We start from the raw sequence: 27,849 nt of genomic DNA on the forward strand, positions 1-27,849 counted from the left end.
ATGGCAGAGAAAGGCCAAATGGTCCATCCAGTCTGTCCATCCACAGCATCCACTATCTGCTCCTCTCCCTAAGAGATTTCGTGTGCCTGTCCCACATTTTCTTGAACTCAGATACAATCTCTCTATCAGGAGACTATTCCATGCATCCACCACCATTTTTGTAAAAAAGTATTTCCTTAGATTACTCCTGAGCCTATCACCTCTTAATCTCATTCTATGCCCTCTCACTCCAGAGTTTCTTTTCATTTGAAAGAGACTTACCTCATGGATATTTATGCCTCATAGGTATTTAAAAGTTTCTATCATATCTTCCGTTTTCCACCTTCCTTCAAAGTATACATATTGAGAGCTTTAAGTCTGTCCCTGTATGCCTTATGATGTAGAGCACCAACCTAGAGAGTGACACAGGGAAAAATTTTGTCCCCATCCCCATGAGCTCGGTCACCATCCCTGCCCCGTCCCTGCTAGCTCAGTCCCCGTTCCCACCCTATCCCTGTGAGCTCGGTCCCCATCCCCGCAAACTATCTGATCCTATCTGCACAAGCCTCAAATAGTTTTATATTGAACTTATTTTATTAAAGTATAAAAACAAACAATATTCTGTACAATGTCATTTTATAAATGACAAATAATACAGAGCAAGGATCAACAAAATCCTGTAGTTTCCCACTTCATCTCTACAACCACTTTTGTGAAGCGGGACCGTATCCGCTCTTCTCCAGTCCCACGGAACCTCTCCCATCTCTAAAGATTTATTGAACAAATCTTTAAGAGGATCCGCTAGAACCTTCCCGAGCTCCCTCCCGTCCGATCCACCTTCAATTTTTCAAGTTCATAAACACTTTCTTCTGTGAACGGCACAGTATCCATTCTCAGGTTTAACATTGCTGACCAATTGCGGTCCTTCTCCATGTTTTTCTTCTGTGAACACCGAACAGGGACGAAGACTTGAACAGACACTATATGGAGGGATCCTCTTCCAGTTCCACAGCCGTGACTCCATCCTGATCCTCAACATAGGATGCCAAATCTGTCACCAGGAAGGCTTCACTTTGAGATAGTAAGGGGATCAAAACTGAACTTTTGTCCCCTGAATCTCTGTCCAACTGACAATAAGAGACAGGGAGGAGCTCCACTCCCATAGAAGAAGTGCTCTGAGGATTCCTAGAGATGTGCACCGAGGGTTGCTCTTCCGCAGACCTAAATTGCATAAGTTGGCTTTGCACATATGCCTGCTAGAGCAGATTAATGAACTCTGTTAAAGACCTTAGTTGGCAACTATCCTTCCCCATTAGAAGGGAGGAGACACTTCTTCTATGGCTGCGGAACCTCCGCACCAGTGCAGCATGCTATGCCACTATTCTGGGGCTCCTAAAGAAATTTTTGCTCCCTTAACAGGCCCCAAAGCTATATGTCATGCCCCAGAGATCACATGAGAGTTAAACTTGAAGTTCCCACCTCCCCGCTTAGTTCAACATGGCGCAAGAGTGCTCTTCCACCTCCCATCTTTTGCAAACAAGGCATGATAAAGGGGTTTTAGAGTCAGAAGACTTTGGCACTTTGGAAACAAAATGAGGTGTTTTGGAGAAATTTGAGAACTTAGGGAAAAAAAAAAAAAATCGGGAAAATCCAAGATGGCCACCACTGGTGAATTTTATAGCTAGAAAACAGCTTAAAATCACCTCAGGGCTGACCAAAACCCTCAAAAAAATGGATTTTAGGGGAGGGGGCCAAGGCCTTAGCTGTAGAAACAGTTAAAAATAGCTTTTGAAGGCTCCCCCACACCGATTTTTCCCACAGGCTGTCACAGTCTTACTCACAGACCATGTGGTGGGGAAATGGTGCTGCTGCTGCCTGGTTCAGCTCCTCTCAGGTGTAGCTGTTCTGGGAGAGGCCTTTTGCTTCCAGTCACTCAGGTACTTCGCTGGGATATTCGGGCTGCTAGTTGGACCTCCACTGACTGACCTTCAACCACCCCAGACCTCTCACAAAAAAGGGGAGGAGGGAGATGAAATGCAGCTGGCACCATCAGTGCTCTGAAAGAATGCTATTAGTATCTAAACAGCCTGCGCTATAGCCCCTGACCAAGTAAAAGGGGCAAGCAAAAGCTAGGGTAATGGACCCTGAGCTCCAATAATCTTCAGCAGGCTGGCTGAAACAGCCCCCTCCACAAAGGATATACCTCCCAGTTGCAGATTTAAAATCTGCTCCTCTACACAAAGGCAGAGTAGACCTAACATAGTAACATAGTAGATGACGGCAGATAAAGACCCGAATGGTCCATCCAGTCTGCCCAACCTGATTCAATTAAAATTTTTTTTTTTAATTTAAATTTTTCTTCTTAGCTATTTCTGGGCAAGAATCCAAAGCTTTACCCGGTACTGTGCTTGGGTTCCAACTGCCAAAATCTCTGTTAAGACTTACTACAGCCCATCTACACCCTCCCAGCCATTGAAGCCCTCCCATGCCCATCCTCCACCAAACGGCCATACACAGACACAGACCGTGCAAGTCTGCCCAGTAACTGGCCTAGTTCAATATTTAATATTATTTTCTGATTCTAAATCTTCTGTGTTCATCCCACGCTTCTTTGAACTCAGTCACAGTTTTACTCTCCACCACCTCTCTCGGGAGCGCATTCCAGGCATCCACTACCCTCTCCGTAAAGTAGAATTTCCTAACATTGCCCCTGAATCTACCACCCCTCAACCTCAAATTATGTCCTCTGGTTTTACCATTTTCCTTTCTCTGGAAAAGATTTTGTTCCACGTTAATACCCTTCAAGTATTTGAACGTCTGAATCATATCTCCCCTGTCTCTCCTTTCCTCTAGGGTATACATATTCAGGGCTTCCAGTCTCTCCTCATACGTCTTCTGGCACAAGCCTCCTATCATTTTCGTCGCCCTCCTCTGGACCGCCTCAAGTCTTCTTACGTCTTTCGCCAGATACGGTCTCCAAAACTGAACACAATACTCCAAGTGGGGCCTCACCAATGACCTGTACAGGGGCATCAACACCTTCTTCCTTCTACTGACTACGCCTCTCTTTATACAGCCCAGCATCCTTCTGGCAACAGCCACTGCCTTGTCACACTGTTTTTTTTGCCTTTAGATCTTCGGACACTATCACCCCAAGGTCCCTCTCCCCGTCTGTGCATATCAGCTTCTCTCCTCCCAGCATATACGGTTCCTTCCTATTATTAATCCCCAAATGCATTACTCTGCATTTCTTTGCATTGAATTTTAGTTGCCAGGCATTAGACCATTCCTCTAACTTTTGCAGATCCTTTTTCATATTTTCCACTCCCTCTTCGGTATCTACTTTGTTACAAATCTTGGTATCATCTGCAAAAAGGCACACTTTTCCTTCTAACCCTTCAGCAATGTCACTCACATACATATTGAACAGGATTGGCCCCAGCACCGAACCCTGAGGGACTCCACTAGTCACCTTTCCTTCCTTATCAAAAGGGATCTTTGATTTCATGAGACAACTACAACTAGAGCGAAAAACCACAAAATTATCACAAAATAAAAAAGAAAGAAACCGAGAAGATCAGAAAATGTCTTTCACACTCGCCTACAGAAAGAGAAACTGAAGGGGGCAGCAGACTCCTGGGAGAAGAAGGAGGTCTCAAAAGCTGTGATTGACATATTTCTGCACTATGCCTGCAAGAATGGACAGAGGGTTAGATTCAATAAGCAAACCGATCGTTTGCGACCCGATTTCCCTCCGACCCGATTCACTAACCTCTGTCCCGATCATTTACAGTTCCGATCCGATCCTCCCATGGAAATTAGAAAAACTCCATGCAAAATAGACAAGTGATTGATTCACTAACAATTGCTTGGATATTTTGAATCGGGTTTTACTACTGACAAACCCGACTGCTGCAGACCTGTCAGTAACTGTGTTACCGACAGGTCTGCTGATTTTTTGACAGGCCTGCCTGTCTTTTTTATTAATTTTTTTATGGCACAGATATTTTGCGTGTGTTACACACGTAAAATATCTGCCCCATAACAAAAAATTAATAAAAGACAAACTGTGCCCCCCCGAAGAAAAAAGCAGGAGGGATACTGACTCCCTCCTGCCATCGGCGCTTCACTAACCCATTCCCGATGCTGCCCTCCATCTTGCGCAAATATGGCAGGAGGGTTGCCAACTCCCTCCTGCTATCACAAACCCCCACTGCCATCGGCCTGGCCGGGCTGACCCCCATCCCCCCCCTCCCTGCTCCTGAAAAAGTTGGGAGCAGGAGGGGTGCTCAATCCCTTCTGCTCCGTGGAACTCCTACATGTGAATGCGGGCATTAGACCCCGTCCCAGTGCATCATGTGATGCATGGGGGGGGGGACCTAAGGCCCTAATTGGCTCAGGTGCCCCGGGCTCCTCCGCCCTGCCTCGAGCTCTGCCTGGACACAAGCCCCGTCCCAGCCCACGGAGGAGCCCTATGGAGGAGAGACTGAGCAGCCTTCCTGTTCCCAACTTTTTTAGGTACGGGGAGGGGGGAGGGGAGCTGAGGTCCAGGGTTGGTGGCAGGAGAGAGTGAGCATCCCTCCTGACAGGTTTTCTCGGGGGTGGGGGGGGGAAATATTTGCCAGCAGGAGGGAATGGGCATCCCTCCTGCCTTTTTCTTCTTGGGTTTCGGGGGTGTATTTGTCGGGTAGGGGGCTTTTTTTTTTCATTTTTCTTTATCTAAATATCTGGCCCATTTAAAAAAAAAAAAAAGGAGAAAAAAAGCCGCTGACAGCAATGACAGGAACCTGCTTCTCCTGTCACTACTGTCAAGGCTGCCCTGACTCAATCGCTCACTGTGCAAATCATTTGCATGCAACAAAGGTAGTGAATCAATCGCTGTTTCAAAATCGGCCAGTAATTGGTCAACAGTGATTGAATCGCTACCTTTTAGTGAATCTGGGGCAGAGTACACTAAGGTTCAGCATACCATTCCTATTGCACATCTGAGGGTGGAAATTAGGTATGTTGTGTGCTAATCAATTAGTATAGCTACATTGTCACATGCTGATTAGCACATGGTTAGCACCTCACTGGATAAATGGCATTCTAAGTTACTCAATATTCTTATAGCTCTTACTCTGCACATGATTCTCTCACACTGAAAGGATAATATTCACTAAGCAGACCGATCGTGTACCGATCGGTTTGCGACCACTTAACTGTCAAATTTCCTTCCGACCTGATTCACTTACCTCTCCTGCGATCCGCTTCTAATCTGTGCATGCAAATGAGGAGAAATGCATGCAATTTGGACAGCGACCCAATTCACTACACAAAATATCACATCGGACAGGGCTGGCCGATCACGGAAGAAGCGACTGCTGGGGACCAGTCGTTCAGTGGTTTACAACTGCATATTCTGCTCTCTGCCCCAACTCAAGCACAAATCTCCTGCCCTGAAGTCCTGCCGCCCTGCATTGCCCCAAAGTCCTGCCGCCCTGCACTGCCCCGAATCTCCCTGAAGTCCTGATGCCCTGCCCTTTCCTGCAAGACCGTGGTTTTAACCCGCGAGTTTAAAGCGGGTTAAAACCACGGGCTTGCAGGGCTCAAAACTACTAAAAAAGTAAAAAGTAAAAAAAAAAAAAGATTGTGGGTCCAATGGACTGAAAGTTGGGAGCAGTAGGGGTGCCCGGTCCCTCCTGCTCTCAGGCCTCCCACCCCCGCCTGGTCCTGGTCAGGTCGGGCCAGGCTGTCGGGCCTGGTACCTGAAAAATAGTTGGGAGCAGGATGGACGCCTGGTCCCTCCTGCTCCTAGGCCTCCCACCTCTCGCCCGGTCCTGGTTGGGTCCGGCCCATCCCGGTACCTGTAAAATTGTTGGGAGCAGGAGGGGTGCCCGGTCCCTCCTGCTCCTTGGGCAAGGCTCCCCCAACATCTTCAGGAGCAGGAGGGGTGCCTGGACCCTCCTCCTGCTCCTACTTACCGGCAATATCATCGGGAGCAGGAGCAAACTCCTCCTGCTTCTACTCTCCTGTCCCACCGCCACCCAATAGTGGCCTTAGGCCCTGCCCCGGCGATGCACATCTGATGCACAGGGAGAGGCCTAAGGCACTGATTAGCTGAGGCGCCTCAGGCTCCTCCCTATGGAGGGGCCGGGGCACCTCAGCCAATCAGGGACTTCCTTAGGAAGGAGTCTAAGCAAGTCCCAGATTGGCCATTGTTTTGGCCAATCAGGGACTTCCCTAGACTCCTCCCTAAGGAAGTCCCTGATTGGCTGAGGTGCCCTGGCCCCTCCAAAGGGAGGAGCCTGAGGCGCCTCAGCTAATCTCCAAAATGGTTGAATATTTGGGCAGTCATAAATCATATGCTTAAGGTCACCTAAATTTCCATTTATTTGAATTTGTTAAATGGGCCCTATGTAGCTTGTTAGGAGTCCAATATGCTTTACTGAAAAAAATATATAGTGACTGCATTAAACTGGTAGATAGTGTAGGACGTTGTGTATTCCCACATCCTCGAGCCACCAGCTCCCCGGGGGTTGAGAAATTACTGGAAGTCAAGGCACGGTCTCCCCCGGAGGCTACCAGGAACGGTATGGAGATTGCTGATTTAGGCTCCCAGGTTTTGCAGGGGAGCCTTAGTATGGAGGAGGATATTGTAACATCAGGGTTTGGACCGGACGAGAAGGAGAGCTACCAGCTGGTGAGCAGAACTTTACACAAATAGACTTGCAATGTTCTACTATGGTAAAACCCCAAGAAGTCACTTTGGACGCCTTGTGGGATCTGGATGCCAATTTAGTTAAAACTGTAAATACCCAGCATGTGCAAATGGATGGGAAAATAAAAAAGCACGACAAAGAAATTCTTCAAATAAAACAGGACATTGGTGACTCTAAGACCTCTTTGCAGAGCATTAAAAATAAATTAAAATCTTCTAAACAAGTACAAGAGACACTAATGAAAGATAATGTGAACTTAAGAAGGAAGATAGAGAGATTTGAAAATTTCTCATGGAGTAACAATCTTAGACTGATTAATTTTCCTAGAATTACAACAGCAACTCCTCGAGAAATATTATAATGTTATTTGATGGAAATATTGGAAGTCTCCGAGGATTCATTACCTCCATTTATGAGGATTTATTACTTGAAAATAAAAATCAGAACCAACAACAAGAAAAAAGCTTTACTTGAGTTATCAGATAAAGAAATTGCTATTTCTGCAACGTTGGTAGTGACTTTAGCCCTTACACTGGATAAAAACTGGCTTTTGAGACTTTTCTTCAAGAATAAAGAAAAAATGAATTCTTGGGCTTCAAGATACAAATGTTTCCTGACTTGGCAAGAGATGCACAAAGACATAGAAAAGAATTTATTTTATTAAAACCTGGAGTCATAGCTCTTGGGGTAACTTTTTCTCTTCGTCACCCTTGCAAGTGTATAATTCAGTATAATTCTCAAAAATATGTTTTCTTTGAGCCTTTCCAGCTCACGGCCTTTCTCTCTCTATCCCGTCTGGAGAAGGAAAAGAAATGAGGGCTATAGAATGTATTAGACGCCTATATTTCAGTTAATTTTGCATCACACTTCCTATGTTAGTTTTCTTCAACTATTCCGTTTATATTACATTTTGGATCTCATTGTGGACTTGAGTTGATTTAAGCTAATATTTACTTTGAAATGTTTCTTTATTATTATTATTTTTTAATTTTTCTTGCTTTAAATCGCTTTCTGTACAAGTTTAATCTTGAATTGTATTTGAAAATTTATAAGTAAATTATAAAAAAAAAAAAAAAAAAGGAGGAGGGTTTCCGTGCCAGTAAAGACTGCTTTGAGTCTTACTGGAAAAGAAACCTTTTGTGTATCAGGGATCTCAGTTCCTCTTTGCTTTTCTATGAAAGAGTTAATGCCTCACAAATTTCAAAGCTGTGTTAACTGGTTGAGAATTCTGGGATCAATGGGCTAGATTCACTAAAGACACTGATCGTGTTCCGACCAGGGCCGGATTAATGAATAGGCCCAGTAGGCATGTGCCTAGAACCCGAAGTTCTCAGGGGGGCTCGATGAAACAGAGGACTCTGGTGGGTTTTTTTTTCCTTGGCAACGCGGGCCTCCCGGGAAAGATCAGTAGCACTGGGACCCCCCTCTGAAAAGACTGGCAGCGCTGGGCTCCCCCCTCCGTGAGATCGACAACACCGCCCTCCCCCGGCATCGACATCAACCAACCAGAATAAGTGATATCAGAGGGGGTGGACTGGCAGATGCAAGGAGTTGCTGCAAGGTCCTGCGATGATTGCGTCTGCTGGTCCAACCCCTCCGACGCCACTTACTTCTTCCCTGAGCAGAACTGGCAGACGCAGTCATTGCAGGGAAAAAAAAACACCCGAGTCCTCTGTTTCTTCAGTGGGCCCCCTCTGACCTAGAAGAGTGGTGGAGGGAGAGAAAGGGGCAGATGCTGATGGAATTGGTGTGCAGGGGAAGGGGAGAGACATAAGGGGGAAGGATACTGGATGGAATTGGGTTGAAGGGAAAGAAAGAGGGCAGATGCTGATGGAATTGGTGTGCAGGGAAAGGGGGAAAACATAAGGGGGAAGGAAACTGGATGGAATTGGGGTGGAGGGAAAGAAAGAGGGCTGATGCTGATGGAAGGGGGAGGAAGGGAGAGGAGAGAGTGAAATGCCGGACAATGGGGGTGTGGGAGAGGGAAGGGAAGAAGAGGAAAGAGATGCCAGACCATTGGAGAAGGGAATGGAAGATGGATGCCAGACCAATGGGGTGAAGGGAAAGATGGAAGGGGGAGGCATACAGTTTCTGGAAGTGGCACAGAAGGACAGAAGATGAAAGGAAGAGAGTGACAAGAAGATGAGGAGAGCTGAAACCAGACAAGCAAAAGGTAGAAAAATAATTTCTATTTATTTATTTATTTATTTATTTTTTTGCTTTAGGGGACATGCATCGCTGTTTCTGTGGTGTTGCATTGTATGCAGAGTCCAGCTTCTTGGTGGTTTTATTTAACCTTTGTCTACGTATTTCTATTTTATCCCCCCTTTTACAAAACTGTAGAGCATTTTTTTAGCTGTGGCTAAAAACTATACTACAGTTTTGAAAAAGGGGGAGAGGTTAGTTTGTGATTACATATTCCATACTAGGTAAAAGTGTTTTCTGTGTTTTGTTTGTATGAAAGACATGATTTTTTTGTTAGCGTTGACTAGCCTTGTTTGGCGAAATGCATCAGGCATGGTTCTTGGGAGCACCTTAAATTAACCTGATTTGAATCTCCTTATTTTCTGCCAATCTTCTTTTGTTTCACGCTAGATTCTTTGGTGGACTGCTTGCCTTGTTGTTTCGTTGCAAGTTAACATACATGGAGTGAAACGTATTAGAGGCGTTACAGATTTGGTTATTTATACTTGGGTTACAGTTGGTCGATGTAGAGTGAGGCAGTTGAGAGGCATTGTAAACTTGGTTATTAATATAGACTTATATTTCAGATAGTATTACTGCTTTACAAATATTTGAACACTTTTATATATGCATGGAAAGGGTTCAGAGTTAAAGTCCTGGGTAAGTAGGTGGGAAGGGAAGGAAGGGGGATTTGTTCAGAGATGTTTGGGGGTTGCATAGAAGAAAAACTGTGCCCTGGTATACTAATCTTTGTTTGTTTTAAATTTAAAAAAAAGAAATACAAGTGGAAATAAAGAAGTAAAGAAGAAAAGAGCTAAATGGGGCGGGACATGGGTGGGGTAGGGGTAGGGCATGGGTGGGGTGGGGCGGGGCAGGGCCAGTGGGGCCCAGTGTACTTGTCTGTCTAGGGGCTCTCGAAGAATTAATCCCGCCCGACCTTACTCCCGATCCGATCCGCGCATGCAAATGAGGGGGAACGGCATGCAAATGTAGGCAGGCAGCGATTCACTAAAAAAAGTGAGGGACACCGACTAGGCTAGCCAGTCCCAAAACAAACGACTGCTGAGGACCAGTCGCTCACGTCCCTGCTGACTCTCCTGCCCTCTGCCACCCCGACTCTCCCAAAGGAAAACAGTTGCAAGACGTTTAGCCTGTTCCAGTAACACGATGGTGCGCCTCTCTCCTTCCTTGGGATCTCCTGCTCTTCTCTCTCTTCGTCCACCCGTCTGCCTTAATCTATCCAACAGCCCACCACCATCTGCTGTTTGGGGAAACCATGCTCTCTGCCTCAACTCTCCTGCTCTTGCCACCCCAACTTGTGGCTTTAACCCGCTGGCTTAAAGCAGGGCTGCACTACGGCGTGTTCTATTACAGTGTTCTTCAACCTTTTTACACCAAAGGACCGGCAGAAATAAAATAATTATTTTGTGGACTGGCATCGGTCCGCAGACCGGCGGTTGAAGAACACTGGGCTAAGTGGTGGGCCAGACCCTGCCCATCTCTACCCAATCTCCACCCCAGACCCTGCCCCCATAGTCCTAATTGTAACACTATTTTTTCCATTCATTTTTCATATATACACACAATATAATCTTATTAACAAAGCATCGATTGCACCGCGGACCGGCAGTTGAAGAACACAGTTTTGGGCCTGATGCACATGCCGGCCCTGTGGACCAGCAGGAAACTTCTGTGGACCGGCACCGGTCCATGGACTGGTAGTTGAAGAACACTGTTCTATTAAGTTCCAGAACACGCCGCAGTGCAGCCCCGCTTTAAATCCACGAGTTAAAACCACGGGCTCGCAAAAAGTAAAAAAAGCATGGGAAATATAGCTTGTACTAATTCGGCAACCCATATAGACATTAAAAAAAATATATGACCTGCTTTAAATGAAGGAAATAATTTGAAAAGACACCAGCAAGTTTATAGTTTACCCTTTCTTCCTCCCCACCTGACTTTTTGCAGATTAGTCTACAGTTCCCAGAAAGCAGAGGGGAGTATAAAAAGTTTCCAGCATAAAAAGAAAAGCACAGAGCAAACGCATGCGCAGACCATCTACAGACAAAGAAGATGGTCTGCGCATGCGTCAGGATCACTCTCCAGCGATCTGTGCAGTCGGTTGCGGGCATGACTCCGATCGTCCCCATTTGCATGAGGACGCGTCGTGAATCGGGCGCCCGGCAACCTCACGGATCGGCTCGCTAACAGATCGGATCGGATCCGTGAGGTTAGTGAATCTAGCCCAATGTGCGCAGAGTCCAGTTCAAAGTAGCTGTTTTCAGCTCACACCTTCGCTTCCTCTTTGTTCTTTTGCAGGAGCTTAGTATGTGAAAGGCACCAGTAACTCACAAGAATGCAGAGGAATGGACATGAAACGGTACAGTCCTAACTGAAGGAAAGGTGGGAATTGTAAAGCATCCCTAATTATGCAGTTGCCTGGAAACCACAAAGGATAACTGGCAGCTCATTACCACATCTGTTACAAGTGTCACAATGAACCCTAGATTGTTAAAGAGTTCTTAGCAAATTTGTATCCCATAATTCACAAAAAAGTGCCACACAGTTTTTAAAGGAATTGCTTTACAAGAGATAAAACGATTACAAATTATTCAAAATGCATCAATTAAATTGATAACTAAATCCAAAAAGTTTGATCATGTAACACCACTCCTCAAAAAGGCTCATTGGCTTCCAGTCATATATAGAATTACTCATAAATTATGTACAGTTATTTTTAAAACTTTATATAATAAGACCCCAGCATTTCTATTTAGATTACTTATCCCTTATTCTGCAAAGAGAATATTACGATCTAGCGAACAAAATCTTTTATCCATTCCCTCACTAAAAATTATTAATACAAGGAGACAATTTATTTTTCCTTGTACAGCACCGCAGACTTGGAACGCCCTCCCTATGTTTTTACGGGAGGAGAAGGAGTTCGCGAAATTTAAAAATGAGTTGAAAACTTTTCTTTTTAAAGATGCATTCGCAAGTTAATCTTTTATCTTATTGTTTTGGTTTATTTTACTCCCCCTGTATGTCTTATTTCCCTCTTGTATTTTCCCTTGATGTCTCTTCTTTTCTTTACGAATTGTATTTCATCCCTCCTTACCTATTGTTTAGTAATGTTAATTTTTATCATAATAATTTTATTTATTAATTGTATGGACTGTTTTGTTCCCTAACATATGTAAATTTTAAGTGTACACCGCTTAGAAATTTGTTTAAGCGGTTAATCAAGTCATCTAATAAACTTGAAACTTCATAAGCAATTACATTACAGGCATGACAATGTAGTGTGTCCGTTTACCAGGACATACGTCACTTGAAATTTGTTACTTCTTTTTTTTTCACATGGGTAGGTCTTCTAGCCCAGAGGTTCCCAACCCTGTCCTGGAGGACCACCCGGCCAGTTGGGTTTTCAGGATAGCCCTAATGAATATGCATGAAGCAGATTTGCATGCCTGGCACCTCCATTATATGCAGATCTCTCTCATGCAATTTCATTAGGGCTATCCTGAAAACCCGACTGGCCTGGTGGTCCTCCAGGACAGGGTTGGGAACCACTGTTCTAGCCAATCAGAAGCCAGGGAATGGGTGCCATCAATGTTCTACAACTATCATCTTTGCCAATAATGCTATTGATCACTTTTGGTTCCGTGAAAAACATTGCTTGGTATCGCAGCCTTGACTTTTCTTAGCCTTGCCACTTTCCATCAGACATAAGTTCAATTTTCGCGCCTCCCTTTCATTGTTTAACAGACATTTTTGAGCCCACATTTTACTGACCTGTGTGAGGAAACTGTGAACCAAGGTCCTGGTCAAATGAGTAGCCTAGGGCAGTATGCTGGGGTGAAGTGCACGAAGACAGTCCATTAACTCTTGCATCTGGTTCAGGCTATGAAATATAATACAAATTTGACATTAAAATATTGATAACCAGTAGGCACTATTGGCCAGATTCTATATATGGTGCCCAGAACTTAGGCGCCAACTAATGTGGCACTAAGCATGATTCTATAACAGGTGAACTGTATAGAACTACACTTAGCAGCCTTAGGTGTCCTAACATTAGGTGTACACTATTTATTTCAGGGTTTTCTTCACCTTAAATCAGTCTACTAAGTCAAAAACAGGCGCCTAATGAAAACATACCTATGATCTTGCTCCCTAACCACACCCACTTTCTCGTAGATGCTTTGGCTTAGGCGCCTAACATCCAAACAAGCCCAATCAACATCAGATATGAGGTGCTAATTGACAATTATTGCCGCCAATTAATCCTATATTCAATTAAATTAGATTAGATGCCTTCATAGTCTAGGCTCACCGATGTAGGCATCTAACTTTAGGCAAACTTTATAGAATCTGACCCTATGGATATTAAACCACAGCGCTGGCCCATTTTCAGATAAACGGTATCAATACAAAATAAGAAAAGAATAACCTTTTAAACCTAATTTTCACTCAATTCTACGGGGACCCTTGAAATTTTGTGAAGCTCGTTCTAGGATACTTTTTTAATATCTTCAATAGTCAGCTTAACCCCCACCCCAAAAATAAAAAAACCAGGAACAATATCCTACATGCAACACCTGCAATACTGATAAGAGGAGAGTGTGGCACAGCGGTTAGAGCTCTAAAAAACCTACTCCAAATCTCCTAAGAATCACAAGAAGCATCTCTGCAAACAACAACAAAGAAAAAGAAATCAAGTTTCAAGTTTTATTTATATTTGATTAATCGCTTAATTAAAATTGTTTCTAAGCGAATTACAATATATAAAAGTAACATATAATTAAACATAATACTAAAATAAGAAATAACATATAAGATATAATAAAACTAGCAATTTATACAATGAATACAATTTAAAAAAAAAAAGAAAGGGAGGATTTACATAACAAATATATATAATGGGTTAATAAATCTATACAATAATGAAAAAGATATCAACATAAAAAGAAAGAATTAGGAAAAGAAGCGTGGAAAAGAAGAAGAAAGGGAAAGAGGAAGAGCTTGAAAGTAATTTATAAGTTAAAGGCATCCTTGAATAAAAAGCATTTTAAATTCTTTTTAAAATCGCTTAAGTTATTTTCATCTCTTAACTCCAATGGTAATGAATTCCAGAGTTGCGGTGCTGATACAGAGAACATATCTTGTCGGCGGGTTCCAATAACTTTTAAGGAGGGAATCGTTAAAAGTTTGTGGTTGGTTGATCGTAGAGAACATGAGGTACTATATGGAATAAGTACTTTATTTATGAATTGAGGCTCATTAGTATCAAGAGTTTTGAATGTTAGTAATAAGATTTTATAAGTAATACGATGATTAATGGGGAGCCAACAATGCTTATTCAAATGCCAATTTGAAAGGGTGGTCAACTCAGTAATGGGGAGACTCATACAGCATGTTATAAGAATCAACCGGGGGGAAGGGGGTTCCCACAGCAATTGTGCACCCTAAAGCGCACCATAGGTTTTACCCCTCACATCATTTATGTCCACCCTGTGAATACTGTATATCTTTTCACTATCACCCTGAGGTTGTAGCGTCAAACCCCGCGCTGTTCCCTGTGAACCTGGGCAAGTCACTTAATCCTCCACTGCCCCAGGTACATTAGATAGATTGTGAAAAAACATGCATCTGTATGTAAATTGCTTTCACAGTGATTGACATAATTTATTTATATACCACTAGTCTTATAGCCCGTTACATTAACGGGTGCTAGAATATATGTGTGTGTGTCTGTGTTTATTTCTGTCTTTCTTTCTTTTACCTGTCTTTCTTCCACCCATTCTCCCTTCCTTTTACCTTCCCTGTGTCCACCACCACCCCTTCACTGCTCCCCTTATCCAGCAGCAGCCCTTCTCCCTTTTTTTATCTCCCCCCTGCCAAGCAGCACCTCTTTCCTTTCCCCCTGTCCAGCAGTAGGCCTCCCTTCCTTTTTCTCCCCCCTTGTCTCTTCCCCTGTCCATCAGCACCTCTTTCCTGTCCCCCTGTCCAGCAGTAGGACTCCCTTCCTTTTTCTTCCCCCCACATCTCTTCCCCTGTCCATCAGCACCTCTTTCCTGTCCCCCTGTCCAGCAGTAGGCCTCCCTTCCTTTTTCTTCCCCCCCCCAGTCTCTTCCCCTGTCCATCAGTACCTCTTTCCTGTCCCCCTGTCCAGCAGTAGGCATCCCTTCCTTTTCCAGGCCTCCCTTTATTTTTCTCCCCCCCCCATCTATTCCCCTGTCCAGCAGCACCCCTTACCTCGCGTGTGGCCTCCGCCGTCAGCCGTGGCGGCCTGCAGCCGCCGTGGCCAACAGCCTCTACCTAAGCATGCATGCACACTCCTACCTGCGGGGCCCTACAGCGTATGGAAAACGGAACACGCAGGTGGGAGTGTGCATGCGCGCTTAGGCTTTTATTATATTAGATATAAGCCTTACAGTTCTAAGAACTACAAACAAGCCCCAATCCCTTTCCCTTTCCTTAAAATCACCAGTTAACCTATTCAGAAAGAAGTCTGACACAAATATATGTGTCATTTGTAAACTGGGAATATTTAAATGATGCCAAAGATCTAGGTACTATGGGGAAATAAAAGGAGGAAAGGTGTGCACACAGTGAGAAACTGGGTCACTTAGACATCTTTGGTGGATGGAAAGAATAGCCAGTCTTCCTAAGACCTTAGACTTGCAGCCCCATGAAGTATTTTGTGCGGCCCCAGTCGAGGGTGATGCAGTGTTTTCCTCTACTGCCCCCGGGTGTTTACCGTCTTGCCGGCTCCCTCTTCTGTCTTGCTGCAGCGTTTTTTTTCGGCCATTGCGGCCCAGGAAGCCAAAAGGTTGGATACTCCTGCTAGAGGATTGGATCACACTGTCTGAGAAAGTGCATTAGATCCTCTGCTGGATGGTTTGATTAAAGCTTGTAAGTTGGCACCACTAATAATGGAGATGGTAATTCCCTTGTTCAAGGTATATTTTCTATATCTCTAACAAACTGGTATTCATTACAAGTTTATTTGAAAAAAGACACATGGATATGGATGATGTTCAATCTCATCGGTGTCTGATCATTTTTAGGAAAGTTGATGAAGAAGATCACGTATTGGCATGCTGTAGACCATTTTTGAGGAGGTCAGAGTTCATCCTTTTCAGCTGGGATTTAATCAAGAGCATGGCACTAAGACAGTGTTATTATCACAATGTGATAAGGTTCCACTAGTGGCTGACTGGGGTTTAGACTCTTTGCTACTGGTTTTACAGCATTTGACATGGTGAATTACAATCTTCTAAAACCAAAACAAAACGGAACAGGAGCTCCTGTCACAGAAGCAGCAGATAAATGAATGCCAAGTTTATTGATATGTCTAAAATGTCCAAACATTAAAATGCACATACATATGTGCGATAAATCAATCCAAAACCAGCTGTGCCAAATAGTTGAACCCAACATAGTCCGCATTTCGGTGAACCTTTGTCAGGGGTCCAATGATGACTGAAGATTTCTACAGTACTGTCTCTGAAACCTTTCCAGAACTCGAGCAATGGTAATTTGCGTCAACTGTGAGTTCTGTTTCTTCACTCTCCACTTCCACGGTGAGGCTTTGACAGGGGATATTCACAATTTTATTATTATATTGGTTGAATGAGGTGTTGGTATGTGGGGGGTGGTAATGATTTATTTATTTAATTTGTTTTCTATCCAATTTAGCTTATTTTGGGGAGAGAGAACACAATAAGCGGTCTAGCAGAGTATGTATTCAAACTTACTCTTATGTCATGTGGTCTCCCACAAGGATGCATGCTTTTACCATTAGTATTCAAATACATATCTGAGTCCCATTATTGTGCCTGTTCCACTTATTGGGATCTGGTGACCTCTACAGATAATACCCAGATAACAGGCACATGCGGGGAATTCTATAAGAGATGCCTACCTTAAATTTGTAAATTGGCTTCCTAGTAGATGCTGGCAGATAAAGACCCAAATGGTCCATCTAGTCTGCCCAACCTGATTCAATCTAAAAATTTGTTCTTCTTCTTAGCTATTTCTGTTCTTAGGTTCCAACAACTGAAGTCTCCGTCTGAGATCACTCCAGTTCATCTATACCCTCCCAGCCATTGAAGCCCTCCCCAGCCCATCCTCCACCAAACGGCCATATACAGACACAGACCGTGCAAGTCTGCCCAGTACTGGCCTTAGTTCTTCAATATTTACTATTATTTTCTGATTCTAGATCCTCTGTGTTCATCCCACGCTTTTTTGAACTCCGTCACTGTTTTCATCACCACCACCTCTCTCGAGAGCGCATTCCAGGCATCCACCACCCTCTCCGTAAAGAAGAATTTCTTTACATTGCTCTTGAGTCTATCACCCCTCAACCCCAAATTCTGCCTAATTATGAGGTTTAATTGAAAAAAATAATTAATAGGGAGATAGGCACCTAAGGTGTAATTCTACAAAAGACAGGCACATATTGCATGGTGCCTAGCAGTGCCTAACACAAAAGTAGGTGTGTTTAGGGATAGAGAAAGACTCAGGCACCACTAAGAGTGATTCTCTAAATGACTTAGGCACCTATAATGTAGGCCTTTAAAACCCTGGCCTATATTGCAGAAGCCTAAGTTTTAAGCTAGGTGCCGCTAATCCTGATTCTGTAATGGGCGCCTAAGCATGACTGACATGCAATGTGTGCGTAATTTTTAGCACCTATCTTTTTTAGGCGCCCATTAAAGAATCCAGTCCATGGGGCCTAAGCAAGATATGATGTTGGATCAGACTGAGGCTTGCTTTGTGATATGCCTCCAAATGAATCCCAATAAATCATAATTTTGTGCCTTGTGTTAGCAAGTTTTGAAGAGACTACCTCAGATCTGGAACATGATGTTTAGAAAAGAACAAATTGTTAGAAGTCTGGAAGTTTGTTTGGATTAAGATCTTTCATTATGTGATCATATTTCTAAGGTAGTCCGGGCTTCTATGGCTAGCTTGTTTATACTGCAATAAATTAAGGGCGTTTTTGTAGCAAGAAGATATGGCAGTTGTGATAAATGCCATTGTGACATCATAGTTAGACTAATGTAATAATTAATCTGCATTGTGGGTTGTCTTAAAAGCAATTGAAGTGTACGCAAAAGGCTGTGGCCCACTTATTAGCAGGGACAAAATATGACCATATGACATTTATTTTTGAAAGCTTTGCAATTCAAGATATTGGGCCGCTCTCCTGCCCACTTAAATCGTTTGTCATCATCGTTGCCGCCACCTAAGTGGGGATATTCACCGCCACTTAACCAAAAAGTGCTACCGAATATTTCCTCAGACCACCCAAGTAAAAAGTGGGCAAGCTTAGGGGCAGTGCTGGGAGCGGCGCTGGAGAGTTATGCAGGCGCCGGCACCTACATAGCAAAGTGGCCAGATTTAGGACAGCTCAAAGCTGACCTCAATCTGGCTGCTACGCTATGCAGGTGCCGATACTGAACGTCAGGCTTTGAAAACTGCCTATAAACAATATAATGGAAACTTGGGGCTCCTTTTACGAAGGCGCGCTAGCATTTTTAGCACACGCACACGATTAGCGCGCGAGGCGGAAGCGGCTAGCGTGCGGGCTAAAACTGCTAGCGCACCTTTGTAAAAGGAGCCCTTGGTCTGCTTTAAACATAGTACTGCCTCTTGTTTATTAATCGGATGCAGTGAGACTAATAATGATCTCTTGCCCAGTTTGGTGTGGGCAAGACACTTTTTCATTCCAGTCCTTCCCAGAACTAGAGGAAAATGAACTGCAGGAACAATTCTCGAAGCACCAATTTTAAAGTGTCTAAGAAAGCAGCCAGTGAGACATGAGGAAAAACACTTTGCTCTCAGAAGTCTCCATAATTTTGAGCGTGTCCTTTTTTAGCAGGCTTGCCATTGCAGCAGTAATCCTCAAGTCTGAGAACACAGACTACAACTCCCTCTAGAGCTTGGTAAATGTACACGCTAAATTTTGGCTAGCAGGAGTCACCGATATATGCAACGAGTCAAACTCCCTTCTTCCCAGGGCTGTGATTGCTGCCTCACCAGTTAAACAATTTGTTTTTATGTATCTGCAGGAAGCAGCTCTGCTTGAAATGATTTGAAAATTAAGGCAATCACCTAGCAATAATCTGATTTCATAAACCGAGGTGAGGCAGCTAATCTATGTACAGAAACCAGAATTCTGCATGCTCATAAACTTGGCTATTTACATATGCAGTTTTTTAAGAGCCCGACATATGCTATTAAATCTAACCATGGAATCCTCACTCTACAATACTTTCTACACATTTAAAAAATGCCATAGTTTAGATCAGGGGTCTCAAAGTCCCTCCTTGAGGGCCGCAATCCAGTTGGGTTTTCAGGATTTCCCCAATGAATATGCATGAGATCTATGTGCATGCACTGCTTTCAATGCATATTCAGTGGGGAAATCTTGAAAACCCGACTGTATTGCGGCCCTCAAGGAGGGACTTTGAGATCCCTGGTTTAGATTAAAAATTAGAAATAAAACAAAAGAAATAATACTTTTTTTTGGCTAACCTTTGAAGGTTGGGACAGTATGAACTAAAGATGGCAACATCAGAATATATATGTGGAATATAATGCACCCTAATTATAGTCTCAAGGGGAAAGACGGGGGAGGGTCAGGGGCAAGGCTGGAGAGGGAGGGTAGAGGAACAGGGAGAAATAGATAGATGATCAGAATATAACTAAACTAAACTAAGGGCTCCTTTTACGAAGTCGCGTTAGCGGTTTGACGCGGGTAATAGCCTGTTTTAAGCCTCATATACAGTTCAAAACCACTCACAGATAAACAAACCCAGGCCTTGTTTCAAGTTGGATACCCAGGATTGGGGGATTTCATAAATTAATCAAGACGAACTTGCTACCTTTGCGGTGCTTTACCTACAGACCAGTGTCTCACAAACTTTTCCAAGCTGCGGCGCACTTAACTTGGGGCTGCAGCTGGAGGGTCTCTGCGCATGCGCGGACATCAACGCGATGACATCACATGCATATCTGATGTCATCATGCCGACGTCAAGGCTTGCGCAGAGGCCCTCCTGATATGGCCCTGAGCTTGTTAACCCTGGAATTACTATGCCTGTGGAGAGATGCAGAGAGCAGGAGAGGCGCTGGCTGACTCACCCACACGACATGCCTTTCATGGCACACCCGGAATCTCAGCGTGGCACCACTACTCTGCCACGGCACACAGTTTGCGATACACTGCTATAGACTGAAGACTTAAGCTTAAGGCTTCTCCTGTCTTCTCCTTCTTTGTACTGCAGTCAGCTTGGAGGATTCCTTTTTGGACTTCCCTATTCTGTTCTCACTCTAGATTCTGGAGTCCCTCTCTGCCTCTATAATGCTGGAAGTAATCTGAGAAGCCATAGCTGATTTGGGTAAAATTTGATTACCACATGCTAATGAACTGGATTATTGGATGCAGCAAGTTGAGATCAAAAGACAGTAGCATCCCAGTTAACTGGCATTATCAACCAACCAGCAAAACATATCCCCCTCTCCAAGACCACTTTCACTGCTGATCTCCACTCCAAACTTCCCCTTCAAGGCCACCATTGTTGCTACTAGAGAATGACACGGGGAAAAAATCTGTCCCCGTCACCGGCCCACCATCCTCTGCACCGCCCCGTCACCGCCGTTCCCTTCACCGCCCCGTCACCGTCACCGCCATCCCTTTCACCGCCCCGTCACCGCCACTGCCATCCCATTCACCGCCCCGTCACCGTCCCCGCTGCATCCATATAAGCCTTAGTACTGTAATATTTAGCTTATTCCTTTCTTATAAATCAAAGTTCCTGCTGCTGAACTAGAGAAAGAGATGTTCAGCTGGCAGGGCTTTGTTTATAAATTTTTATCAACACAACTAAAGCAAAAAATAAATAGAATTTTTTTTCTACCTTTGTTGTCTGGTTTCTGCTTTCCACATCTTCTCATTCAATTCCTTCCATCCACTGTGTGTCTTCTCTCTGCGTCTTCCATTTGCTGTTACTGTGCCTCTCCCTTCACTCCCCCCCCCAATTGGTCTAGCACCCATCTTCTTCCCTCCGCTCCCCCATAGTCTGGCATCTGTCTTCTTCCCATTCTGTCTTCCACATTTCCCTTCAGGGTCTGTTCCTCTCCACCCTCCTTCAATGTCTGTCCTATTCCTTTCCACCACCACCCTTCCCTCCCTCCTTTACCATCTGTTCCTTTCTACCACCCTTCAGCTCCTCTCGCGTGGCCTATCTATCTACCTTCCTCCCTCTTATTTTCATGGCACGTTACAATGTAATTTGTGCAAGCCACTGGAGCCTGCGAGCTCGGTCCCTGTCCCATCCCCACAAACCATCTCGCTTCTGTGCTCCTATTTTCCCCATTTCTAATATCTCCCCTATGTATCTGCCATTGCCCCCCCCCCTGTGTCCATATACCATCCCCATGGCATGTCCCCTTTATGTCTCTGTCCCTATGCCCCATGCACATAATTTCCCCTCTTTCTGTTACCTTCCTGTGTCCAGATTTCCCCTATCTTCCTCTTCCATACCAGTGTGTCTCTTCTTTTCATCTAGCTTTTTTCCCTCTTTCTTCCCCCCCCCCCTGCTTCTAGCATCTGGCTCACCTGCCTGTCCTTCCCTTTCTTTCCTGCTGTGGATTTTTCTTCCGTTTTCATCCCCTTGGCCCAGAATCCTTTTCCCTTTCACTCCCTCCTTCCAATTTGAGCCGGGAACACTAGCGATCGCACGGTCCCCGCAGCCACTACCTGCCTGCCCAATCGATTCTAGTGTTTAGCCAGCTCTCTCCCTTCTCCTCACCTTAGTTTATAGGTTTTCTTTTTCGGCGACCCGCACGCTATCAGAGAGCCGCGCACGCGCGGCTGCTCAGTGTTCAATCTTCTGCTCTGCTGCAACTTCCTGTTTCCGGTTGCGTCAGAGCAGAAGATTGAACACTGAGCAGCCGCGCGTGCGCGGCTCTCTTATAGCGTGTGGGTCGCCGAAAAAGAAAATCTACAAACTAAGGTGAGGAGAAGGGAGAGAGCTGGCTAAACACTAGAATCGATTGGGCAGGCGGGTGTGAGCTGCGGGGACCGCGCGATCCTTCATGCCTCACTGCGGGGACAAGACCATTCACCGCCCCGCGGGCGGTGAATGGCCTTGTCCCCGTCGCCGCAGCGACTGCTAGTTTTCTTCCCCGTTTTCGGCGGGTGACCCGCGGCTAAAATGCGGTGGCCGCGGGTAAACCGCCACCGTGTCATTCTCTAGTTGCTACCCTCCACCCCAACTCCCTCCCACCCCCCCACCCCCCCAGAGGCCACCGGTGTTGCTATCCTCCACTGCAAATCAACCCTTCTCAAAATCTTGGAGAGGGTGGGAGCTGGAAGGCCTTGAACATGTGCAGATGCTCAAAACCCCGCAGCAGCCCAACTTAAAACATCAGTGGCAGGCTCTTTCGGCACCGGCATGCATATGGTAAGTGCAGTGCCGGTCAATGGGGGGAGCTTGGACATGAAGGGAGTACAGCAGCACCTGTGGCCTTGGGGGGGGTGTGAGGTGGGTTTACAGTGCCATTGGCATCGGGGGGAGGGGTGGTTGGAGTGGAGGGTAGCAGTACCTGTGGGGGCAGTTTGGGAGGATAGCAGTGACAGTGGTCTTCAGGTGGAGCTCAAATATAAACCAAGACCTCCATTCTTTACCTATTTTTTAAGCCAAAATCTCAGTTTATATTTGAGTACTATATATTACATTACATTGATGTCTTCCATCCTGCCAATACCTTTCAGTTCTAGGCATATGGTAGGTAGGCCTATTTTTAAAAGTAACTCTCAAGCAACCAGAAACTACATTTATCTGGCATCTACCAATCCTCATAGGTGCCTGATAACTGAGAGTCTACTGTAGAATTAACATTTGAGAACTTAGGGGGAAATTCTATAACCAGTGATCTGGCCAATCGGAGTCTTAGGCCACTCCTAGTGCATCCCAGAATGCAATGAGATGGAGGCCTAAGACTCTGGTTGGCCAAAGTACCTAATGCCCCTCCTGTGGGAGAGGCCTTAGGCGCATGGGCCAATCAAGGCCGTAAGCCCCTCCCCGGGGCATCCTGGGGAAGGCCCACCATTTGGAAGAGGCGGGCCTGACGGCCATAGGGAGTGGGCATCCCTCCGGCCAGTCTTCTACAAAAAGGTATGGGGGAGGGATTGGGTGGGATTTGGGGGGTGGGGTGCCAGCAGGATGGATTGGGCATCCCTCCTCTTGGGGATGTTAGTGGTAGCTGGTGGCAGGGGATGTTAGGGGGGGGGGGTGATGGCAGGGAGTGCCAGCAGGAGGAAGGGAATCTCTCCTGTTGGCTGACTGCAGTGGGGTTCGGGTGTTCCCTGCCATGGCCGCTCTCAGCCGATCGAGGCAGGAAAATTCCCCTCTCCCCATCAGCTGAGCGGCAGGGACTCCCCAAAGCCATGATTCTGTAACAAGCGCCAGTTACAGTATTGTGGCTTTGGGGAGTCCTTGCTGCTCAGCTGATAGGGACGGGGTGTGGGGGAGGGGAAATCACCCTGCTGTGATTGGCTGCTGCGTTCTACCAGCAAAGATAATTGGTTGAAATGTAGGCCTGGGTTTTCCTGGCCTACATTTGACCCACCTATCTTGGTGCGATTCTGTAACTAGCCCCCTGGATTGATTGACAGGTGATCGGCGGCCGCTTTTAAGGCAGCCACCGACTTGGACACCGGTTACAGAATCCGTCCCTTAGTGCAAGTTGAATCTCATCTAGATAAGGTGGAAAAGTTTTTCACATGATCTTCAATCAACTTTGATTAAAGATAACTCTGCACTAAGATTAAAAGTAGAAAACATGGAGTTGTACATTCAGATTACTGACTTCCTTGGCTTCCTATGATACAGCTTTAGAACGGTGAGCAACTGTGGTTCTCAAGGGCCACAACCCAGCTGGGTTTTCAAGGTTTCTAAAATGAATATGCATGAAGTCTGTTTACATCAGGGAGGCATTTCAAATACAATTTGCATTGTGATTGATCGTATGCTATTCATTTTCTCACTTCAGCTGCTTCTGATTCTGAGCAAGTCACTTAACCCTCCATTGCAGAGTCACAAGAAGCTGCAGAGAGAATTTTTTTTTTTTTTAAAGCATTCCTTTAATTGTGTGATTAATGGAAATTACAAATTTTAATCAAAATGCAGCCCTAACAAAAGTAAAGAATAAAAAGTAACGAAAAGATAAGAAATACAAAATACAAACTGAAAAACGACAAGTTAAAGAATCTTACAGTTTTCAGAGCCTACGTCAGAAATGCAGAGCTAATTTGATTTGCATGTACTGATTCCATTGTATGCAATCTCATGTATATTCATCGTGACTGGTTGTGGCCTATGAGGATCATGGTTTCCCATCCCTAAGCCAGGGAATAAGGAATTATTTAATGGAGGTTCTAAAAGTTCCACAAAACAATCTTGTACCTTTTACCCAAGCTTATTTATTATCTGCCTGCAGATCTCAATCTCAGGAAGGAGATGCTGAGATGGACTTATTGAATGTTACTACATTACTTGAAGCTTCATCATCTCGTAAGGATAGGGCCATACACAGAATTGAAATAAAATGAGTTTAGACTCATGATGACTGATTTCACACATCTGTGAGTTTGGTACTTCCAAGACTCACACTGGCTCCCTGTACAAGCATGCATACTTTACAAATTCTACTGCACGCTATTCAAAGCCCTGAATGGCGATGGACCAACCTATCTAAACAATCGCCTAACCAGGAACAACATGTTCAGAACAAGGAGAACATAGGTACCTTTCACTCAATCAAAGGCATACAACGTAAGAAAATATATGACGGCCTACTAGCTATCCAAGCAGCAAAACAAGACCATCACATCTTCAACCTGCTGAACACAATGTCCAGGATCAAAACCTTCAGGAGAGAATTAAAAAACAAGTTATTCAGGAAATTTGTCAAGTCAAACTAACCTTCTCAATATAGACCCTAATGTTTCTTCTAATTATCTATCTTGTAATCTCACTGGGTATGTCCAGACCAATTCTTTTGTAATCTGCCTAGAACAGAAAGGTATTGAAATAGAAGACACTAATGTAATGTAATTTTCAAGTGTCTAAACCTTTAGTTTTCTGCATTTTTTCAAAACGATTAGTTCAGAGTTAATTTCTAGTACAGAAGAAAGCTTGCTCATTTGGAACTCTTTTCCTGCATATCTCAACACTATATGCAGTTTTCTTCTTTCATGTTCTCAGTTTTGTAAGTTGTTCACTTTTCATTATGTGGATTTTCTGACAAGTGAGGAAGGCTTTTTCCACTGGGCTTTTAAGTTCAGCTGCCTCACTGATCGCATATCATTTTGCTTCAGTGTTATCTGTGATATAGCCTTGTTGCTGCCCTCAGAAGGAAAAAGGGGGGGGGGGGAAAGCCAGTTCTCTTTTTTTCAACATTATTGTGCATCTGTCAAACCTGCCATGTTGGCTCCATTTCGCCACCATTGTATTTGGCAGTATCATCAATCAAGCTGCCAAAAATGACAATGTTATATGTCAATGGCATATCCGCTGGCTTCCAATTTGCAAAGCTTGATAACATTAAAAATAAACAAAACAAAAGGGAAAAGTCAATGTTTGTTTTATATGACCTATGTTGAATTTGATCCCTAAAGCAGCTCTTGAATCGGCATATCAGAGCAAAACAGATGGATTCTCCAAGGACCTATGACTGAAATGCAAGTTTTCACATATTTTCTCAGGTGACTAAGACAGAAAATATGCAGGAATGGAGGGACTGGTGATAAATTACATAATGATATACTTTGCTATTAATCACAAAAAAATATTACCAACTGATCAGCTAATGAACTAATGAATTGTTATTCTAAAGAGGGAACTTAATGATATTCTAAATTGCATAAATGCCCTAGCAAACGGGCTTAATATGGTTACCATATAGCTCCAGAAAAAGGAGGATGGATTGAAATATCTGCGTTTTACATCCACTGAAAGTAATGGAGACATCATGGAAGTAAAACCCAGATGTCTCAATCCATCCTCCTTTTTCTAGAGCCATATGGTAACGGTAGGCTTAGCACCATCCTAAGGCCCTGCCCGCAGGAGGAGTCTAAGGCAACTGGGCCAATTTCGGTTGGCCCAGGCACCTAAGGCCCCTCCTGTGGGCGGGGCTTGAGGCGCCTGGGCCAATCAGGCCCTAAGGCCCGCCATTCTGCTGGACGGGTGGGCTTTGGACCCGTCTGTCCGGCCAACATTCTTAAGGTACAGGGGTGTGTGTGGGGGGTGGGGGGGTAGCAGGAAGTCTCACAGGTCAGCGGGTGGGGGGTGTTCAGGGGGGGGGCTGTGTTGGGGCAGGAGGGCCTGGGATCCCTCCTGCCCATATTTTAGTGGGGGTGGGGTGTAGGGGGGGTCTCTGGGGCAGGAGGGCTTGGTCTTTCTCGTGCCCTGATCATATCAGGAGGTGGGGGTTGTTAGGGTGGGGGTTATTCGGGCATGAGGGCTTGGGTTCCCTCTTGCCCTGGTCATGTCGGGGAGGGTGGGGGTTGTTCGGGCAGGAGGGCTTGGGCTCCCTCCTGCCCCAGTTGTGTCAGGGGTGGGGGGCGATCACGGCAGGAGATTAGCTATCTTTCCTACCGCGATAGCGATCCAAAGTGCCATGGTTGGTGGCACATCCAGATCGTTATTGCAGCAGGGGAGATGAGCCATCTCTCCTGTTGCGATCCTTGCTGGGTGTGTGTGTGTGTGTGTTGGGGGTGGGGCTGTGGATTCTATAACCGGTGTTCTTTTTGACAGACACCAGTTACAGAATCCAGCTTTTAGGTGGAGAACAGGCTCCTCCTTCACCTAAAAGGTCTGGTTTTGGGCGCTTGGGACTTAGGCTTTTTTTGTTTTATTATATCTTGTAAGTTTAGACGTAGTGGTGGTCTGGGCGTTTAAATAGCTGAATGTAGAGGCAGGCCATTATCAAAAAAAAACCTCCTTTTGGACGTTTTTTTTTGAGAATGCACATTTTCCCTGCTTCTACTTTCAGTGTTTAGGGACTAGGCCAAAAGGGGACTTTGACTTTTTTTTTTATTATGCCCCTCCACATATTTAGCTATGTATGGATTGCTTTGTATATTGTATTGTTGATTTTATAATTACTATGCTTTAGATTGTAAGCTGCCTTGAAGGTTTTCCCAAGGGCGGGATAGAAATTTTTTAATAAATTAGGAAACTTGGAAGGAAATGGAAGAAGATAGAGATGCCAGACCATGGGGTGGAGTGGGCTGGGCTGGGCAGGAAGGAAAGGAGGAGAGATGCTAGAAGATAGGGGTGGGGGTGGAGACAGAGAGAAAAATGGAGAGAGGGTAAAGCTGAAATGATTCCTGTACAAAGGAGAGAAGGGGCACAGGATGGACAGTTTATCAAAGGGATATAGAAAGAGGGAAGATGTCATATGGAAAGAGGAGAGGGTAAATAGTGGATGGAAGGAACAGAGAGAGAGGGCATACAGCGGATGGAAGGGGCAGAGAGAGGGTAGATGCTGCATGGAAGGGAGAGAGAAGACAGACATTGGATGGAAAGAAAAGAGTGAAGAGAAGGTGATTAAAGCAGAAACAACAAATGGTAGAAAAAATATTTTTTTGTTGCTTTAGAATAAAGTAGTAGTGTAGCTACACTGATGTAGATGTTGATGTAGCTAGTAGAAAATGGAAAAAAGGTATTCTTTTTATTGAACTAATTTTAATATTTTTTGTACTAACTTTGAGAGACCAAAACCCCCTTGCTCAGGTCAGGACAGATTACCAGAAAAGCAGTAAACTGCACTAATCTGAAGGAGGTGATTTAGGCCTCTGAAAGCTAATTGAAAAATGGACTAGTCCAATAAAATGGTATTTTCTTATTTTCTATTTTATTTCTATTTGTTAATTGGTAAAGTGGTGATTATTATTTGTC

General features: G+C 44.6%; 1 protein-coding gene across 3 annotated transcripts in view; it reads right to left on the reverse strand.

Moving 5' to 3' along the window:
* The window catches only part of UTRN (utrophin), a 1,286,828-nt gene that overhangs the window by 23,065 nt on the left and 1,235,914 nt on the right, over positions 1 to 27,849 (reverse strand). For all 3 annotated transcript variants that reach the window (XM_033935605.1, XM_033935603.1, XM_033935604.1), the window contains one exon: positions 12,660 to 12,768. In XM_033935605.1, coding sequence (XP_033791496.1) covers positions 12,660 to 12,768 — 109 coding nt within the window. The remainder of the gene's footprint in view (positions 1 to 12,659; positions 12,769 to 27,849) is intronic.

Source organism: Geotrypetes seraphini, chromosome 3 (genome assembly GCF_902459505.1).
Source record: "Geotrypetes seraphini chromosome 3, aGeoSer1.1, whole genome shotgun sequence".
Classification (NCBI taxonomy): Eukaryota; Metazoa; Chordata; class Amphibia; order Gymnophiona; family Dermophiidae; genus Geotrypetes; species Geotrypetes seraphini.